This window comes from Symsagittifera roscoffensis, chromosome 6, assembly GCF_963678635.1.
Source record: "Symsagittifera roscoffensis chromosome 6, txSymRosc1.1, whole genome shotgun sequence".
Classification (NCBI taxonomy): Eukaryota; Metazoa; Xenacoelomorpha; order Acoela; family Convolutidae; genus Symsagittifera; species Symsagittifera roscoffensis.
In genome coordinates, this window is record NC_087067.1 from 49,773,809 (window position 1) to 49,794,838 (window position 21,030).

The following is a 21,030-nucleotide window of genomic DNA, read 5'->3' on the forward strand; positions in this document are numbered from 1 at the left end:
ATGGTGTATCGATTGACAAAAGAGGGAGGCAGGTGGCCCTTCCTGACACCAAGGCTGGAGAACGCCACGGAGAAGACGAGAGATTATGCTCCGCTTCTGGTGAAGCAGATCTGAGATTTTCTTGAGGAGCAGCTGGGAGTGGCCGAGAAAAGGGAAATGACGGTTGGCAGGTTCGTCACAGCAGCCAACGAGATCACGATTGGAGGATTCTGGAGGAAACACGCAAGGGGTGAGCTGAGGACGAGGAGGGATCACGAGATTCTTGAGTTTTTGAGTCCTTGTTGAGGAAAGGAGTTCCTGGCCGAAGTGTATAGCGCGAAAGAGACCATCTTTAAAGCTTTCATTCAGGAAGTATTGAATATGCCCATCAGTCTGTTGCTGGCACTGTACCTGGTTTACCCAAGGTACCTGTTCAATATGGGCCCAGCATACATGTTCAGTCGGGGCGTGGACACCCTCCAGATAGACGGATACTTGACATTGCTGCTTCTAACCCACGGGGAACTGGTGTCATTTCACCGACTGATGAAATACGGAGAGCCTCTGTCGATGGGAAAAACACACTCGAGTATTGACACCTACTCGTATAAGTGTGCTGCCGGGCTAAAGACGCTGCTGATACAGTACCTACTGATGCAGAACCGGCACCTGACTGGTGAAGAAAGGAGCCCGAAGACAAGAGAGGAGTGGAGGAAGGAGAATGGGGGCATGCCTCTATTGACGGACCTATGCCTGGCCATGAGATCGGACCCCATGGGGATGATCCGGGGGCTAGGAGAGGTCGTAACCTGTATCTATGGACCGGCCGTCACGTTCGCGTTTCCAGATCCTCTGGTGAAAGCTTATCGACACTCAGTGACCCACGTGAGCCTCATAAGCGTACTAGATGGGACGACACTTAATTGGTGTCAGCAGGAGGTGCTAAGGGCACAGATGAGCAACACGGTGCTCTTCGGAAAGGTGAAGGATCCGGAGTTGGTGGTGTACAGTTTTCGAGGACAACTGCAGTGCAGGATGGGAGGCAAGCGCGAAGGTTCCATCGAAACCTATCCCAAGTTCTGGAACCTAAATCCCCTGACAGCAAATGGACAAGAGATCTTGAGAATTCCCGCGTGGAAGAAAAGCTTCGAGCTGGTGAAAAGGGAGCTAGAGGCGATCTTGGAGAAGGAAGTCCTGCCGGCAGGCATTCCAGAATTTCCAACAGTGAGGAAAATGACCCTGGGGATGAACAGCCCCCTGGTGGTCCCGTCCCTTTTCGCGAGAGCAGCAACCGAAGAACAGCAGAAGGAGTTCATCGACGGCTGGGATTCTCTCTTCATCGGCTACTCTGCAGCGATCTATTTTTATACCAGCGACACGAAAATAAATTCATGGACAACTCAAGCCAAGAAAATGAGAGGGTCGATGCCCCCGAAGTTCGAGGTACGAGATGCCTTGAGAGTACTTGAGCGGGCAGGTCTAGAGAACAAGTTGCCGGCGTGGGACGATGGCAGGATGATAGTGAATGAAGGGCATATCGCACTGAAAGCAGACGATATGCTGTTTGCCACAAGGAAATACCGGGCACCTTACGGACTAGAGCAGGTGGAAAGGAGACAGGAGGGAAAGGAGCTGGATGCAGCAGGCCCATTGCATGTGGCTCTGACAGAGTATAAGGAAACTGGTCCAGCTACACCATCACCCCTATCAGTGGACACCCCTGGGGATAAGAGGAGTGGTCCCGTAGAAGATCGATTCAGAAGGATTCTTGAGAGAAGAGAAGCAGAATCGGGGGAGGAGAGCATGGATGAGACTCTCAGTGAGGCAGGAGAGGATATGGAGGTGGGAAATACACCGGAGCCGAAGCCATCAGAGGAAGAGTTCACTACGCAAGAACTGTTGAAAGATCTGAGTGGAGAAAATTGGGCAGACACCCCCACGCCACCTTTGACCTCATCTCCCCGCAAGAACCTAGAGTTGCCACTGACGACCGAGAATCCCAACATGGGAATGATCTTCCTGAGTGCGGAGAAAAGGGAGAAGAACACCTTTGAGGGAAACAAGGATGCCTTCCTAGGCACTCTGGATGCGGATGCTTGGCGAAGATTCTTGAGCGATTTTAATCGAGAAGTGGACGACGACACCACATTGGACGATTTTAAGGAGGAGCTGTGGGACACGGTGGTGAAGTTCGGAGAACCTATCCTGATGGGGACAGGTCTGGAGGAGAAAGCTAGAGGAGAGCTGCTGAGCAAGATGGTCGAGTTGAGGAAGGCACCACGAAAGACCAGAGAAGACAAATGTAAAGACAGCTCTACTCCGAAACAAAAAAACTGACGATAAAATAATTGAACATGTAAGGGGGGATAAGATCGAAACTAGTAATATAATTAAAAGTACTAATATCCTTAAGGCTCGAGCAGGGGGAGGCAAGAGTTGGAAGGGTTGGACGGAGACAAGGAAGTCGAATCAGTGATAATAACGACAAGGCCCCCGAGCAAAGACGTGAGGTCTCGCAAGAGGAAGAGAGACGTGGAGGGATTGTGCAGTCCTTCAGTGGATGCGGTCTCGGAGAAAAACTTGAGAGAGACGGCCCCCATGGTTCTGGCACGATGGAAAACAGCAGCCTACAAGAGTAGCTACGAGCCGCGGAAACTGCTCGACGTAGAAAAGGAGATGGAGATCCCCACCAGCTCAACAAGGGAAGAAGACTTCAAGCCTCAGAGAATAAAAATGAAGCGAGGTTCGACGAGCGGGCAGACCTGGGAAGTGGACGTCGGCAAAGAATGGGTCTCAAATGAACACCAGGCTACCGGGAAGCAAGTGGCTAGCGATCCTCTTGAGAAAAATAAAACGAGGAACACCGCCCGACCGTGGTGGGTGGCCCTGGAAACATTGCAGGAATTGGAAGACTGCCTGAAGAAGCTCGACAGTGGAGTGTCACGCAAACGACGCAACTGGGCTACCCAGCAGAAGGCTGGTATCAATAAATTAGAATTGGGAAGCCAACTGAAGAGAACTTGGCAGAACTTGTTAAAGGATCATTTTGAAGAGGCGATGAGAACATCCTCATCGGCATCGCCGTTGATGGCGAATCCCTTTATTAGGACCGCAGGACAACTGATGTTCGCGTGGAGCGTGTTGGGGATAGAGTTAGAGACACTGACTTCGTACGACAAGTTGAAGTTGGGAGGCAAGAATCTAGAGGTGTATCGAATGCTGATGCAGCACGTTGCTAGGGACAACTCAGGCTTGAGTCTGGCAAGGAGGAAAGATGCTACCTGTTTCTTGAGATGGACAATGTCGATGATGACTGACAGTACCATCCTAGCATGTCACCAGAGAGCAATTGGAAGCAAGACGCTGGAAAGGAGAGTCTCCACAGTCATCTTGAATGTGTACCAGAGTACTGGGATAGAAAAGGAGGATGGTTCTAGGCAATCGCTAGAGAGCCACAGGAAGTTAGATGAGATACGGAGATTCTACAACAAGAAATTCGAGGAGAAACACGACGTTCACCGTAACTTGGCTTCTTCAGGAGAGTACTTGAAACCCAACAAGAAGCGAGGGTATCAGTATGTGTCTGGAGTGATGGGGATGGCATACAACCCTTTCTTAGACTTAGAAGCTGGAGGTGCCCATAGAAACTATGAGGTGGCGGAGCTGCTGAAGTTCTGGACAGAGAGGATAATGGAGATAGACCCTGTGGAAAGAGAGAGACCTAGTCTAGGTTTGATTCTCGAGAGAACACCGGAAGTAATAAGTGTGCCACGCTCAAGTAAAAGAGTAGAACTAAAAATGGGTAACGGGAACGGCATGTTGACCACGAATCTGGGAGTGGTGTGGAAATTGCTCAGGCCCTCCTGGTGTCCACATCCTCATGCGAGCCTGATCGAGGAAGTCACTGAGCGAGTGAGATTGGCGCCGACAGAGGATGAAGATTTAGCGACCTTGAGTATAGTACATAGACTGGTCCTGCCTCATATGAAGGAGTCAAATGAAATGACGAGTGGAACAGGGTCGGTAAAGAAGATGCAGCCGGGCAGTTGTCTTGACTCGACGTGTGGGAATGGCGAGCACACCTGTGATGGACGATCGTGCGTCAGGATACAGTCTTTCCAGAAAGAAGACCTAGTCACCTGGTTTGAAGATATCACCGAAAGGGAGAAAAGTGAGATACAGATAGTGGCTGAGTGTTACGCGAGTACCACTGTGAACCTAGCAACAGCTCTGGGATTCTTCTCAAGAATGTGTAGTCTCCAGTCACTGGAGAGGCTAGAGTCAGAACACCACTTGGTGACCGCGTTGAGCGTGGAGTCATGGCCCGGAGTGTTGCAAGTGATCCAGAAACACATCAAGAGTTGGAAGGTTGGACTCGAGGCTGAGATGGGATTTCCCATGAGCGAAGCCTATGGACTGCCTCTAAATGCGAAGTCCCTAGTGGGGTCAGTGATGGCCAACCTATGTGGCAGCCACTATCCATTACACATGGCGATGGTAGAAGTGTCCAGCCAGAGGATATTGGTAGACAAAGCCTTCTCAGTGCCCAAATGTGTAAGACTAGCTTGGATGTCACATCATTCACACAAGCTGTTGAGGAAGATCCGAGGAACAGTGCCTAAAGAACAAAGGGATGACTTGAGTGAAATCTGGGGTGAAGAACTTCTAGGCTTGGAGAGCGAAAATACAAGTGACCTCGAGAGACAAAACGTGATGGGGAAACCCATGGTAGGTGCCCCTAACTTGGGAGAAGTCGACGTGATACACGAGAAGATGATGGAACTTGAGCCTCTCCTGGAAGCCTCGGGAGAACGCAATCTTAGGAGCATCGACCTCACACACGGGGATTGTCCATGCCACTGTCTGGCGCAGACAGTGTGGTACCCAGACCAAGCCAATCTCTGCCTGATCTGGGATGTAGAAGAAATCAGGTCGTTGGGATTACCCGAGCATCAACAAAAAGTGACCATCTTGGTGGTGAGCACAATGCTGGCTCTGCGATGGATGGAAGAAAACATAGCAAAGTATCGAGAATCGAAGACACCAACATCAGAGTCGATTCATGCGATAGATTACAGCAGGAGACTTGAGTTGTTCGAGACAGCATGCAAGGTGTTCGCCATACCAATGGAAGTCAGACACGTGTGGAGCCGCATGAGATTCTTTCCTTGGTTTCGCGCGACGTTAACATCCTGGTTATATGTAGCGACGAAGGATCACATGAGGAAACATCAAAAGGAATATCGACAATTCCAGTCCGAGATAGGACCAGATGCCTTCAAGAGACCTCTGCTGACCCATCGAAATGCGATCACGACGGGTTGGAAAAAAGTGGGTAGAGTATCCAGAGATAACACTAGAGCGAGGGAGTCAATACTGGAAGAGGACCTGGCGAAGATTGTAAACCTGAGTCTTCACAATTCCTTCTGTTTGAACCGGGAGTCGAAGGTGAAGAGCTTGCCGAATCAAGCGAAGAGATTGCAAGAGCAAAGGGAGTGGATGCGATCCTATGAACAGCTGAAGGCTTGGGAGGAGATTTTGATCAGCTCCGATGACGAAGAAGCACTATTAGAACAGATCACAGTGTCAAAAGTATCTGGATCGGGTACCTCGAGGGCGAAGAACACAAGGTGAGCCAGTGGCTCAAAAGGAAATTTCTAGAGTCTTGATTCTTGAGAGGGAGGGGGCTCGAGGGTGAACTCGGATGAAATCTGGGTTCACGAAAAAGAAATTTTAACAAATAAGATATTGTTATTAATATGCTAGATCTATTATATAAATCAAAATGCTGCATGACAATTTCCTGATTGAATAGGACAAAAGAAATTTTAAATTACCAGCTTAAAAAGCGAGAATTCATAGGTGCAGGTGTGTGCAGATTTTGATTGCTGTTTAGCGATAGTGTGAAAATTTTATATGGTTGTGAATTTTGGAAGGTAGATAAATTTAAGTCTGCTGCAAACTTCTGTAAATGACCACTGGCACTGTATCTTGAGGGACACTCGGGCTTCTGGGGATTCACTGACAAAGACAGCACGCAATGAGGACATCGATCTTGAGTCCGGGGAGTATGTGCCAGTCGGTCATGTCTGGAAGTTTGACCTTGAGAGACACGAAAATACGTAATTCTGGAGTGAAGTTTTAATTTTCAAAATTTCGAATGGAGCCTGTCATGCTCAGTTTTCTCGTACCAACTGAAAACAAAAAGTGAAAAAACAGAACATCCGAATTTACAATTGCGGGAAAATACTCAAGAAAAACAGCAGAAAATTGCTATTCGCAATTTCCAGATATAAAGTAGGACACGAGTAGAGCTGTCTTATCCCGAAATAGGAAGAGAGATAATAAAAAGAAGAGAGAACTATTATTCGGAACAAACTAGAGTGAACCTTCAATGGAAAGGTGGACAGCTTGAGTGTCCTAATGGTTCATACAAAAACTCCAATTCTAGAGCCAGAATTTACTTCTGTTACCAAAACTGACCAGTATTAAACTTATCTAGTTATATTATCTAATTCTTGAGTTGCTTACCAATTTAATTACTCCTTGTACTCGAGTGCATCAACATGTGAGTACCTAATTTAATTTTCTCGAGTGTGTTTTATGATTGTTGTGTTGAGATAAGGCGAGTTTTAGGTTGATCCATCTGAAATGGATCAAAGTTCCACTGTCCAATAAAAAGTAACTTGACGGATTGTTTCGACCCTGTTTTTAACGGCGTTCATATATTTTGGGTATTTTGAGACCTAAGTATGGGAACGTTCTTATTTTCTAGAGTGGGGGGATATTTTGGTAGTAGCCTTTAAGCTGTAATGGGTTCTAGTCTCATGTCGCAAGCGAACCGAATTGGCTCCGACCGTTCTTGAGGTAGAAAAACACAAGAGATAGTGTCCCTGACTCTTGAGCCAATGGTTATAGGGCCTATTTTTCTTAAGCCTTATATGTGACTGAAGTAGGCGACTGTTACAAACATATGCCTCCTTTTCGGAGGTGGCGTTTGCAAATATGGCATTACGTTTGATCGGCCATAATTTGGCAGCGAGGAGGGTAAATTTATGGTGAATACATACAAGTTAGCTGAGCGAGCAATAAACTGAAAATTTTGTTACCATAAAAGAAAACTAATGCAACGAATAATGTGTTTAGTAATTAAAGTGTTTCTTCTTCTTCATAAGTCATGAGTTTCAGGTTTTTGTGGTTTTGAGTAAATTGTTTACTATGCGAAAAAGCGGTCGAGCATCCACCAAACCAGAGCTGTTCCAAGTGTCAGTTGCCAATGAGAAGCAGAGAGAACTACAGGCAAAACAAGCAGCTAAACATGAACAAAGCTCGTCCAGCGAACAAATTGCAGATAATGGTGGCCAGAAACTTCCTCCGGTAGATGTGCGCTGCTTCAAAGAAACCAATCCTGAAGCGAAGTGTATTTTGTGCAAGAAAACTAATGAGGATGAGATGTTGTGGGGTGAGCTGTTATCCTGTTATGACCCGGAAGAGATGAAAAAGTTAGGGATGGGACCAGAGCAGCTGAGCAGTAAAGCACAGAAAGGGAATTCAGTGTATGGCCAGTTGAGTGCGACTTCAGTTCACTATGGGTGTCTGTTGAGTGCGTGTAATCTGTGGCAAAAGGGAAACGATACTCTGCAGCTAAAAGGATTTCTAGTCTCGGTAAGTCCCATCAATCTACTACTTCTCAAAGTTCACCAGCATTAATAATTGTGATTTCATTTTTTGGTTTACCTCTTACAGATCTTTAAATAATCATCAAGTTTTTTTTCGTAAGCTTCACAGCAACAATTTGTTTCTCTGAAAACATGCGTGTAATAACTGTTATAAATTTTCTTCGCGAGTAATTACTGCAATACATGTGGAATTACTGTGAAAGGAATTGGAATCAACAGAACCCTTGCTCATGGACTTTTATTTATGTTTGTGAAAACTGTCGTGCAAACCCTAGAACTTAAACAGTGGGGCTAACACCCCGGTGGTGTTTCCACCAAGTCATAAAATAATAGTGCAGTTTTTTGATTTCTTATCTTGTGATTTTGTTGTTTATATAGCACTTCATTCTATTCTGGATCGCATGAAACTTAAATTGTAAAATGTTGAGGATTTTAAAACTGTTTTCTAAAGTAACTCATCAGTGTTTAAATGTTTTTACAGATGAGGATAGTAAGAAAATTTTTCAAAACGTAGCAAAAAAGGTGCACTTAGAAAACCAAGCATGCATTCGTAACGCTTAAGAGTAAACGGGCCAGCAGTTTTTGTGGGCTCTTTTCAGAATGACGACGATATTTTGAATATCTCTTTTGGTTACAATATCCTAATTTAAAAAAGTGTCCGAACCATGAGTGTCAAACCATCATTCAATATAAGAGAACATAGCACAAATAACAACTAAAAAGGAAGAACGGTATCTTGAATTCGAACTTCTTCGTCCCATTACTGTATAAGCTATAACAAAGAATTATTTATATTTCACATTGTTTGCAGGATGTGCGAAGTGAGAGCAGGAGGTGCAGTCGTGAAGTGTGTGTGTTCTGTGGACAGAAGGGGGCAGTGGTGGGATGCTGTTTGAAGAAATGCAAACGGATGTTCCACTTCCCCTGTGCACTAGCCAGCGATAAGTGCATCACTGAGTTTTTTGGCTGCTACAACTCTTACTGCGACTTACATTCTGAGCCACAGCAAATTCCACCTCCGGGTTAGAAAACGATTGAATCAAAGTTTTTTTTTTTTTAAAAAACAACCTTTTATGAATCCACCTGCTTTTTGTTAATCGCCCCTCTTTGAAAATCATTTTAGACGATTATTTCAACTTGTCAAAATTTATTTCAAATTGAGCACGTTGAGGTTAAAATAGATTTTGAAGGTCTGAACTAGTAATAGAAGTCGTAGGAGGAGACAATAAAAGACCGGAATACTAGCTATTCAGAAATCGAATTTCCCAGATTTGGATGCGTCGTTATTGTGAGACGATTAAGAATGATTTGTGTGTTCCAGAGGAGGATGAGATTTGCTCTTTCTGCGTGGAGCCACTCGTGGGAGAAGAGAGAAGACTTTTCTGTGCAGAGTGCTGTGGAAATGTACTACATACTTCATGTCTCCGGCCTTATGTCTACAATGCAGGTCAGTCACAACGCCTTGACCCATTTGAACTAACAGGGTTATAAAAAAAGTCTTATATATCCAAGAGCCAAGGATGGTTGAGATACTCTGAAAGCCTATAAACGACCCAAAGAGGAAACAGCGTTCTTAGGGTTCTTCCAGGATATAAACTGCAATAGTAAAACTTTGAATGATGTTCGTGTATTGCTTATGAACGTGAATAAATGTTATTTCAAATGAGTGGGTTGTTAAATGAACTATTGTATAAATGAGTGTAGTCTATCATATGATTTGTTTTGTAATGTTTTGTGAAGGCATGTACTACCTGAAGTGTCCCTTCTGTCAGAATGTGAGGAGGTTCAAGGAGCTTGTGTCCATGTATTCTGGCATCCACATCCCTACCAGGGAGCCCACCTACGAGAACCATGACCGAATGGTAGTCGAGCTAGTCTGCTGCTACGAACACTGCCCGGACCCTGACTTGTAAGTCACGCTTCATGTTGAAACTTTGCTGTAAAGATGGGGTAACTCGTATGAATAAGATGCAATATACGTTCAAAAACGATGATCCTGTGGAGTAAAAACTTTTGTTGACAAGAGTAAAAACTTTTGACTAGCTCGAAAGGGGTTACAATAAGGTCAACCTTCATAAACTTATGCATATATATATATTTAATAAATTAGGATTAATGGAAACATTGGAATATCGGCCTCAAAAATGTAAAAACACAAGAAGTGAAGCTTACATTCGTTTTTTGTGTTATTAAGATTGCAAAAATATATTTCAAATATCTCTTCATGCTTAAAATCTAAGTGTTTCGCTCTTTTTTCAACTTTGACAGTGTGTTGGTTAGGTGTCTGGACAATGAGGACTGGCGTCTAATCAAGTGCACGGTGTGTGGGAGTAGGGCGATGCATGTGATGTGTGTGGCCAAGGCATTCTCCCACTCCCGCTTCATCTGTCCCGACTGTGGGGACAACGACGCCACAGAGGCGTGCTACAGACTACAAGTCAGGTACGTCATACAGTTTAGTCCAGTCTTAAAACATGTATCCACTTATGATTGAAAGCATATCGATTGTTGTAAATCAGTTTGAAAAAAATGGCAAACAGGAGGGGCTATAATTTGTTGCTTGTAGACTTTATTGGGTTCTAAATTTTATGTGCGAATTTTCCACTCCACTTTTCCTAACTGAAAAAAAAGAAGTAATAGAAGCTAAGGTAAAATGCTCAAGAGGAGCTAAAGAGCTCTTTTACAAATATAGCGTACATATAATGAAAACCAAGGACCGCCGAGCAATCTCGAACAACATTGCCTGTAGACAAACCACGTACCCAGTTTGAAACAAAATAGCCATAAAAGATATCCATTAAAAAAATTTTAACATCTTTGTTACAGTGAAAGATATACTGTTTCTACTCGTCCGATGTTTCAAAGATTGGGTGAATTTTTTTCACCCTGCCTTTCCTTAAGTGTCAATTAATGGTTGTGAAGACACTTAAGTATGTCGTGTTGATTTTAAGAGTAATGAACGTAGTGAGCACTCTCATATAGGTCTTGCTGATTTTTTTGTTTTTTTCTTTCAGCAAAAAGTTTTTAAATTTTCTTCACGCTCAGTTTTGGGTTTTCGCGGCTTGATTTGTGATTTCTTTCTAAGTTCAGTGCATTCCCATTGTTAAGAAGAAGGCAAACTCTACTATCGAACAGCAAGTGTAAAGGTCAGAAAAATATGATCGACTTCTGATTTCGAAACTGGAAATTAATTATCAGATTTCCCTGCGAAATAAAAGTTTTACGTATTGATCCAGTTTTCTCAAATTGGGTTAATTTAAACAAAAAAGTCTCCATCATAAATTGTGCTACAAATTCAAAGAGCTTGAAGGCCATCCATTTTTTTCGAAATTCAAAAGTTGAAGGCTCTTGAAAAAACAAGTCAGTTTTTTTTCAGTTTACTCGTGTTTATTACTCTTTTCCAACTGTTAGTTGGCTATGTTTTATCAGTAAAACAATTTAAAAGTTGTTCACATTCAATTGTTTTATCGCGACTTGCTTTTTGATTACTTTTATGTTCAGTTCAAATTAATATGCTAAAAAGAAGGCTAAACCTGCTGTCCAATTGCGAAAGCGCAAATGGCTCAAAAAGATGTGATTTCAGAATTCCCTGCGGACTAGTGTTATTTATTGATCAAGTTTTTTGAAATTGGGTTAGTTTTGATATTCAATCATTTTTTTGCCTCTTTGAGCTCATTTACAATTTATCGAATGTTTGTCTTGAAATCCTTGTTGATTTTGAAACAATCAATATTTTTTTGCTAATTTTTGGTTCAGCTGGAGTCAACCCGAATTTGGTCGTTTTAGTACACGCCCTTCAGTTTCGAAATTATTTTACGCGAAAGAAGTGTAATTGCCTACACTTGCAATCCAACAAAACGTTGAAACGGAACAGACGGAATTTGATTTTTTCCCAAGTTTGTGTTGGATGATATTCATAAGCAGCCTTAAAAACTCTTGTTAATAATTTACCGCTTAGGTATATCTGCACTTTTTGAGTTGCACTTAAAATTCATCTGCCAAAAGTTAGGTAAATTGCTCTCTCCAAATACGAATGTGGAAATGGCGCGAAAAACATAAACGACTTCGTTTCGAAAATGGCGTTTATAATTAAAAGTTTCCAGCAGAATAAAAACTTTAACGATTGAATTTTGAAATTTTTTCAGAATTTATTCTGTTTTTCTATTTCTTTGCGTTCATTGATCTTTTCAAACTGTCAGTTGACTATGTTTGCAATCTTGATAATTGATGATTTTCTATCTTTTTTCTTTCTTAGTATATTGAAAAGTTAGCGATATTTTGTTGGCTGTTTTGAAACTCGAGTTGATTCGCAACTATCCATAAAATTTCTATTTAAGGACAGGCTACTTTGCTGTTAATACATCTTTCTAGTAAATTCTTAAGAAGCCTAAGTTCCTACGATGCCAGTCTTGTTGTGTGTCAAAATAACAATGGAATCCGATGTTAGTTTTTGCCTCCATGAGCAAAAATCAAATATTGGGGAGGGGCGAAGATAAACCTACATGTTTGGGGGGTCGTGTTGACAATATGTTGGCATTAGTTGTCTTGTTTGATTGTAGGGTGGGGAGTGGAAGGACAGTGGGCAGGATGTTCCCGTGGCAGTTCCTGGCCATGAAACAACTCCTACACTCTGTTGTCATAAACAATAACAGCACACAGTCACAGCAGGCGGAAGAGGAGGGCAAAATACTAAGTACAATTAATGGACTATTTCCTTTTATACTTCCACGTGCATACCACCACAACAAACTACATCAAAAATAAGATACCTGGGGTGCTGTGCTATGCAGTAGCGGATTTAGGGGGGTCGGCGGGGATGAGGGGAAGGACGCCCAGATCCCCCCTCAGGGGTTCGACCCCCTGCCAACCCAAAGGGTCCCCACTTTGTACTATTTGAGATATCCTTTTTTGGCTGACTGACCGTAAAGTTTTCTAAAGGCGCCTTCGGTGCCAAGCTACGCTTACTTTTAGGGGGAGCGCGCGCCAAGAAAACGCGATTTTTTGGTCGAAGTTTTCCAAAAAGTGCATAAAAACGCCTTTTTGGCCTGTTTTTCACAAATTTGCCTGTGGCGCAGAAAATTTTGTCAAATTAGGGTCTTAATAGTTATTTGCGAAAGCTCAGAAAATCAATTTGGTCAACCTAAAAAAAATAGGTCGACAAAGTTTTAATTTTTTTTTGAAAATCCGGCCCCCCTCGAAGTTCCTAGATCCGCGCCTGGTGCTATGTTTTTTTAATAAGTGTCTTTGTGAGCCGGGGAGTTTTGGGCTGCTAATGACAGTTTGGCGGGGCTTTTTTCTTACTAGGCTGGAAGATATTTTTTATGGAAAAGCTCCCAATTTCACTTTTTTTTCTAGGAGCAACAGAGCAGAAAAACGGAGAGAATCAATCAAAGAGGAACAGCAGAAACAAACAGACGAAGAGGAAAAGCAAGAGAGAATTTGATAGAGATGAGATTGAGTTTGAGAAGAGGGGCACGAAAGAGTTGTTGGGGGAGGTGGAGGTCAGTTCAGACGAAGATGACGAAGGGGAGGGGGACAATGACAGACAGCAGCAGAGTAGGATGAGTTCAGCTTCCCACTCTTCTCCATTGGATGTATCTTACGACGAGGTACTAGTTGCGGCCAACAAATTCTTATTAGTTGTTCTTATTATTATAAAAATAGAGTTGTTTATTTGTTTACACTAGCGAACAGCGTAGTGTATTCTTTTTCTAACCTAACTCGCATATAAAAGTGTTCTCTTATTTGGAAATTTTATAGCATCTGTTATATGGAAATGGCATAGCATCTGTTCTCTGCTTTATTTGTGGCTAGTGTTTGGTGACTAATAAGCGTCCGTGGTGAGTGTGCGTTTTAATCTCTAGGTAGAGGTATGATATCTAGCCGTATGATAGTTGATGCCCTTTAGACAATTTTCCAACACTTCAATTGACGTAGGTTATGTCATGGATTTTTTCGGGTGTTTTTTATTAGAAACCACATTTTAAAGAGTAATGAACGTAGTGAAGACTCTTATATAGGTTTTGCTGATATTTTTTTCAGGAAAAAATCTTAAAATTTTGACTTAAGTATATTGAAATTCATCTGCTGAAATGCTATTGAAATTCATCTGCTGAAAGTGACGTAAATAGCACTCTCCAAATACAAACGTGGAAATGGCGCAAAAAAACGTGAACGATTTCTAGTTTCGAAAGTGAAATTTAATTTTTAGATTTCCATCGGAATAAAAACTTTACCTGTTGATCCAGTTTTCTCAAATTTGGTAAATGTTATCAAAAAGGGCCAATCATAAATCGTTCTAGAAATTCATTTTTTTATGTTTACTTGCGTTCATTACTCTTTTCCAATCTTCGATAGGCTGTTTTATAAACTAGATATAAACAGTTTATATATTGCAGGTACCCTCAGATTCTGAAAGTGAGGAGGCAGCTAGACGAAAAAGTGAAGAAGTCACAATTGACAAGACAGAAGAAACAGACTCCAGTAAAGCGAGTGGGAGAAAACGGAAGCGTAACAAGCATGTTTTCTCGAAGCAACCCAAAGCCAAAAAGGTGGAACCACAAAGTCGTTCGAAGCAACAGAATAAAATTCCTGTCTCAAAGCTAAAAAGTGTGTCTAAAAAACAGAAAGAAGAGGTTAAAGTAAATGCAAAATCCGTTAGTATAAAGAAGCCTGTTGAAGAGAAAGTTAGAGATTCTAAATCACAGAAAGCTGAAAAATGGGACGTTGGTTCAAAACCAAGCAGTGTGTCCCCATCAGATGTCAGCATCAGTTCGAAAGAGAACCACAAACCGGGATCCTCAAAAGTCCTCAAAGTGACCAGGCAATCTGAATCTCCGAAATCTTCCAAAGCCATTAGTTTGGATGAGTCTGAAACGGCGTCTAGCACCACGAAGCAGCAGTTTAGTGAGGGCTTGAGGAGAGGGAGGAGTAAGCAAGAGGCTAGAGAGTGTGAAGTGGTGGATTTGCGAGATTTGATCTCATCGCGAGATAGTGACTCAGACTCATCTGATATTGTCTGCCTGACCGAGTTCGTAAGTTGGTTGACTCATAAATAAACATAGTTTTGTTTACCGCATAGAGTTTTGTTTACCGTATAGAGTTTTGTTTACCGCCTTTCTTCTCACAAAAAGCTTTCTTTAAGAACGGTTGCACTGGATCTGAAATGAGTTTTATTTATGACAGGTTTTTCAGATTTGCTTTCTCGGATCTGGCATTTTTTGTGCCTCCAGATTAAGTTACATGATTTACAGTGGACCAGGGTTACCGAATGAAGGCAGTTTATCTCTGGAAATCCTCAAGATTCTGAATTTTTTATGGTTTTGTAGGTGAGATTGGCTGAAAATGAGTCGCCCAAAGGAGTATTGGGGAAGGCGACTCTGTTCCAGCGACCAATGAAAGACGAGCAGAACATGCGCCAAGTGGTGGTCAGCAGGACCAGCATGGAATCCAAGTCAATACAAACGATTCCTGTCACAATTACAGACATTTCAACTGGCCATAGCAAGTCACCGTTTAAGGCGAGAGCTCATTTTGATTGCAATTAAATTTCAGATTGAGTCCCAAGGTAATTTGGGTAATTTTGAACTACCGGCCCTTAATTGTTTGTGCCTATATGCACCGTGTTTGAGAGGTGGCGAAAGTTCACAAGAGAACTGTTGTCAATTTTAGCAGCAATATTGTATGGGGCGCATTCATTTTTTTTGCTGATAGTTAGTAGGATGTTTCACATGGTCGTTTCAGGAGATATCAGAAGTTCAATTTGGTTTGGTAAAACAAAAAGTAACTATTTTCTCAGTTTGGCCAGCCAACTAATGGAAAGGGATTGCTATAATTAAATAAGATAACTGTTGTTTCTGCAGGGTGCGGAGAAGTTCCACTTCGAGATGACCCCTGAGAGACGGAGCACAAGAGGGACAGTGTTGGCGCCCCTCTCCCTCCCAACCAACTTGCCACCCACATCCGGGAGGTCTCCACTCTCACTCAGAGTACACAGTCTCGACAAAAACAATGACGTAAGAAGATGATAAATTTGATACTAAATTTTCCTTGCAGGTGTTAATGTTAACAATATTAAGGAACACGTATTAAATTTTTAATGAAGCTAACTTATTTTAAAATGTTTTTTTTTCATCAAGTGTTAATGAAATTGAAAGAAAAATTTTTTAAGAGTAACGAACGGAATGAGTACGCTTATATAGGTCTTGCTGATTTTTTTTTTTTTTATTATTCGCGTTTTGAGTTGTGATTTCTTTTTAAGTTCAGTGCATCATTTCTATTGTTAAAAGGAAGGCAAACTCCGCTATCGAACAGCAAAAGTGTAAAAGTCACGAAAAACGTGATCGACTTCTGATTTCGAAAATGGAAATTAATTATCAGATTTCCCCTCGAAATAAAAATTTTACCATTTGATTCAGTTTTCTCAAATTTTTTGTTAATTTTATTTAAAAATTGTCAATCATAAATTCTTCTATAAATTTCGAGACCTTTAATTCCATCTTTTTTTCTTCGAAATTCAAAAGTTGAAGGTTTTCGAAAAAACAAGTCATTTTTTTTACAGTTTCCTTGCGTTCATTACTCTTTTCCAACCCTACTTGTTAGTTGGCTATGTTTATTATTGAGTTCAACATTTCATCAACCAAAAATTTAACTCGAAACTGTTTTGTTTTTGATCAGAACGAGAGTGGGACAGTGTTGTACAGTAGTCGCTTAAGGAAGAGTCCCCGGCCGAGAGGATTCGCTCTCAACTGCGAAATAAACAGAATATCACCACAACATCACACATACTGAAGTGAAGTGACGCGAACAATTCAGAAGTAGCGTGAAATGATTTCGAACAGCTGGGTTAAAACTTTTTCAAAACAATTTTTTGTTGGACTGAGTGATTGTGCACTCAAGTAGAAGATTTATTACAACCAGGCTGCAATTTTGTACCTTTGATTGGAAAATCCCACAAAAACTTAATTTACCGGATTCACTTCGCAATTGAATGCAAAACGGATCTAATAGCCCTTCTTTAGTCCTTTTCCTAGAAAAAAAATCGCATCTTTTTGATGATGATAAGGATTTTAATGGGAATATATCATGATAGTGTTGTGATTTGTGGTTAATTGTATTTTTGCTGTAGCTCTTTTTCTTCCCAAAATGTTGGGAAGCACAAAGCATTTGCTGTATAATGTTAAAATGAAATAATTTAACTGCTGCAATTAGGCTGTTATTTGTGTATTGATTTTGCTCTGCATTGTGCTTTATTAGTAATTGAACAATTTTGTTGAATCATTTTGCTTAATTTAGTTCCTAATAAAAAAGCTAGTTGTGGATCTAAGATTTGAGAGGGAGAGGATTTTCAAAAACTTCAATTTTTTTTTTAGTTCGATCAAATTTAAATTCACAGCGAAATAAATGGACCTTATTTACACAAACTTTTTTTGTATAGGTAAAATTCCGTAAAAGTATGCCAAAGTTGCCGTTGTTGGAAAATTTTTCTGCTGATTTTCATTTTTCGGCAAGCATTTTCTACCAGGATTTTTAACATAACGCCTTAGTGGGGCGCTGAGGGTGTCGAGATGTTAAGGGGAAGGGGCCGACCCTTAGTCCGAACGATCAAGTCCGAAGTGAAACTGAAAATGTCGGCTCTTTTTCCACATCTGTAAGCTTTTTAAATTTCCCAACTGTTATTACACACGCCAGCTTGAAAGCATATCGTTATACTACGATTCGACTACATTTCGCTATTAAAAAATGCATTTTCGTGACCCTTTTTCATAGTTTCGGCAAAACATGAAATCTCCAACACATTACTGTTAAGTGTTTGGTTTCTGTAAGCTACAGTGGCACAGGTCTGTAGGGCAGTCGATTTTAGTTTTTGGCAGAGTTTCTGAGGACTGAGGTTTGATACCCGTAGAGGCCTATTTGTTTCATAACTCATTACTTGGTGGGAGTGTCATGAACGATGTTAATACTTTTACATAGTTTTTTGATGATTTTTTGGAAAAAAAAATTTACGCTAAAATTTGATTTTTCGCGGTTTGACTTTTGATTTGTTGGTAAGTTCAATTCATTTCTTTTGTTAAAGGAAAAGCAAACTCCAATTTCGAAGAGCAAAAGTGCAAATATCACAAAAAGCGATTGACTTCTAATTTTGAACATGGGTTTTGATTTTAAGATAAGCGATAAGGAAGTTTATTGCAATTGGGCAATAGACTTTTTCACGTAATCAACTTTAAAAATAGTAAAACTTACCAATAAATTCGGTTCATAAAAAATTCAAATTTCTTTGCGTCTTCGGCACACTTGGGAAGGAGGTAACGAATACGGCTGGAACGGCAAAGGTCCTGGGTTCAAATCTGACAATTTGTTTCAATCTGTTTCAGAAAAAATTGTCGGATTGTTTTTTGCTTATAATTTGTGGGTTTAGTTGGCACGTCGTTAAATTTTTTTTGCCGGAACATTTTAAACAAAGGTGATCTTAGTGTTTCGATTTACTTCTGTTTGTAGTTTCTTGACTTCGTATATTTTCTTCGTTTTCTTGACTGGAAGTTCTTATGTTCAAATGATATCAGCTTATAATTTGTCGGCTCAGTGACCTTACTTTGAGTCGGTTCAAGTTAAACGTAGTTTTCATGCCCAGCTCTGGATTGCACAAATTGATAAAAATGTAAGTTCTATTTTTTCAAGACAAAAATTTTGTTTCGGCTTTTTTTATTTTTGTTGTTTTTTGGGCTTAATAGGTTTCGGCTTATATTATATCGGCTTAGTGTTTTCATTCTGCTTCAAATTACACGCAAATAAGTTTTCTGTTTGTTCATTTTGAAGAGCGAGAGGGTTTTTTAACTTTTTACATGTCTTAAGTCTGGTTGATTTTTTCGGCTTTTTTGCGGTTTTTTTACCGCTTGGTAATTTTTTTCCGATGCTAAGTTTGTCTTCTAATGACTTGCCATGTTTTTGTTTAAAAGTATTTGTTTTCTTGCGTTCATTATTTATTTTACAACTGTCTGTTGGCTGTTTTTTTTTCTTTTTGACGCGATTACGTTTTTTTCTTTTTGACCCAATTACGTTTTTTTCTAGACGTTTTTTTTTTTGCTTTTTGCGAAGTGCAGAATCGCTTTTGTGTGAAACGCAAGTGTTTAGGTTTTCAAAGCGTCAGTATCGCAGTCGTGTAGGCAGATGACTTGGATGCTTGAGGTCTGTGGTTCCATTTTTGGAGGGAATTGCTTTCAAAATTAATTATGTTTCTTTTTTTGTCTTTTTGTTACCTTTTGAAGGCTAGTTCATGACAATTTATGGCTGGTGTTTGCAAAGTAGAATTTACTATCTGTGTAAGAATTGGAATCCTGGCTTTTGAGGTTATTCCAAACAATGCAGTATTATAAAAATCCAAATTGTGAAATAGATATTTTTTTGGTATTCACGCTGCTTTGTCCGAATAGTTTGCGGTTTTTTCTTGTGTTTGAACTGACTTTTTTCAAGTTCATCTGATTTTCCAGAAAAATTACGCTGTCAGACAACAACAAATTCAAAGTAGCGAAAAAATCCAAAAATTAATTTTGTTTGTAGATTTTTTAGCGGAACGAAAACTGTTATTATTTGATCCAGTGTTTAAGCGACCGGAGCGTAGTGTCGTACCGCATAGATTTTTTGATTTTTCTGATTTAAGCTGCAAAACTAGCGCTATTTTTGGTGTAATTTTTAAATTAAAAGGTTGAGTTGGCTATTCAATGGCCTTCGTTTTGATGATGATGATGATGATGGTGATGATGATGATGATGATTGGTTTTGAAACTCTTTCTTGAGCTTTAGAGTGGTAGAAGGCTAACAAAGCCTCACAGAAGAATGCAGTCTTCAAGACTTGTTTGAATGCAGCAAATTCGTCAATATCGTTTACAAAAGCGGGCAGTGAGTTTCATGTTACTACTCGTTGGGAATTGCTTCTTTTCATAAATTCTGTTCTGCATTTTGGCACAACAAATTCCGTTTTGACATTGGATAAGTAATTTTTAAAGCTTTTCTTTCTAATCAAAGGAAACGCACAAAATTAATTGTTTCATACAATACAATAATAAAAACTCAATTTCAGAAAGTTTCAAAATCAGTATATTTATTGGAATTCTTGAGATGAATAAATTATACACAATTTGGAATAACAATATTACTTTCAGATTTCTTACACGCAAAACCATTGTGGATGACTTATCATTGTTTGTTACATCGCAATTTATTCAATGAAGTTGTTGCTCTGCGTTTTCAAGCTCCTTTTTGCTTCATTTCAGCTTGTCTTTGGTATCTATAGGCCTTACTGGCACAATTGCAGTGCAAGTAACTGAGAAACTTGATTGACCAAGGACTTAGGTTCATTTCTCATAGAAGTTTTTTTTATTTTGTTTTCAGGTTTGCTCTTTTTTTACTCTATTAAAAGAAGTTTTTGGTGTTTTTTGCTTGTGTTTGCGATGGGCAGCTTCGCTTCTCTGTCTCAAAAAACTTTATTGTAATAGCCAAGTTTTATGATGAAACCTGAGAAGCAATGGAAAACTTTAATCAGACAAGTTCTCTGATGAAAGTCTTACTTAGAGTCAATCTTTTCTATGGCACCTAACTCTGTGGACTAATCATCAAGAGAGTGAATTTGATCTCATTAAAAATCACAAAATCTTCAATCTTTTCTTTTTTGACGGTCCGGATCTTAAACTTCATTTTCTACGTTAATTCATCGATAGAAGCTCGCTCGCCACGTTTAATTATGAATTGATTTTTGACTTATAATTTAAAAGCGGATATTCTTTTTTGTTATTCATATAGAAATTTACATATTGATCCAGTTTCTGAAGTTCGGCTAGTTTTTACAAAAAGCCATAGATTAATTTTTTTCAAGGGTCATTACACGAATTTTTTAGCAGTTCAAACTAATATTATTGTTCCGACCATTGAAAATGGGAAGGAACTTTGTAAACAGTTGTTTAATTTTTTCCATTTTTTTGTTTTCCTCGCAAAATCAGGTACCACTAATAATCATCGGACTGGGTCGAGTGAAGTATCTAATTAGAGACTTTTCATTCGTAATTCGAGCGACATTAAATATTTTTCAAAAAAATTGCAGTGTCGAGAAAAAACCAGTTTGGAAACTTTGATTTTTCGTCTAATTTCGGGCGAGTGAGCAGGCTTACAGTAGCTTATTTATGCTTAATTTCAGCCTTCAAATATTAACTTCACCCAAGTAAAGTTAGTTTTTGGAAATTTTAGCGCCCTATTAGGTATCAAAAATTTTTCTTACTGTTTTTTTTTGTTTTATAGTAATTTTTCTACAAAAAACTGTTTTTCATATTGGTTGCTTTATAAAGAAATAGGTTCACATATGCCTAGTTTCTAGTTTTTTGTT

The 21,030-nt window shown here is 40.1% G+C and overlaps 2 protein-coding genes across 2 annotated transcripts in view; both read left to right on the forward strand.

Annotated features, from left to right (window-relative positions):
• The window catches only part of LOC134847972 (peroxisomal targeting signal 1 receptor-like), a 199,633-nt gene that overhangs the window by 22,020 nt on the left and 156,583 nt on the right, over positions 1-21,030 (forward strand). The gene's annotated exons all lie outside the window — the stretch shown is intronic.
• LOC134848142 (uncharacterized) lies at positions 7,149-16,934 on the forward strand. Its single transcript, XM_063865502.1, has 11 exons — positions 7,149-7,644; positions 8,470-8,680; positions 8,980-9,105; positions 9,399-9,567; positions 9,939-10,100; positions 12,218-12,351; positions 13,014-13,267; positions 14,057-14,692; positions 14,987-15,178; positions 15,521-15,673; positions 16,335-16,934. The coding sequence occupies exons 1-11, from the start codon at positions 7,198-7,200 to the stop codon at positions 16,446-16,448; spliced, it is 2,598 nt and encodes an 865-aa protein (XP_063721572.1). The 5' UTR covers positions 7,149-7,197; the 3' UTR covers positions 16,449-16,934.

What these genes read in the sequence shown, in the direction of transcription:
- LOC134848142 (XM_063865502.1), top strand. Translation starts at nt 7,198, where the DNA reads ATGCGAAAAAGCGGTCGAGCATCCACCAAACCAGAGCTGTTCCAAGTG. An exon ending in GCCTTATGTCTACAATGCAG is followed by an intron (nt 9,106 to 9,398) that starts GTCAGTCACAAC and finishes TGTTTTGTGAAG; the next exon opens with GCATGTACTACCTGAAGTGT. An exon ending in ATAGCAAGTCACCGTTTAAG is followed by an intron (nt 15,179 to 15,520) that starts GCGAGAGCTCAT and finishes TTGTTTCTGCAG; the next exon opens with GGTGCGGAGAAGTTCCACTT.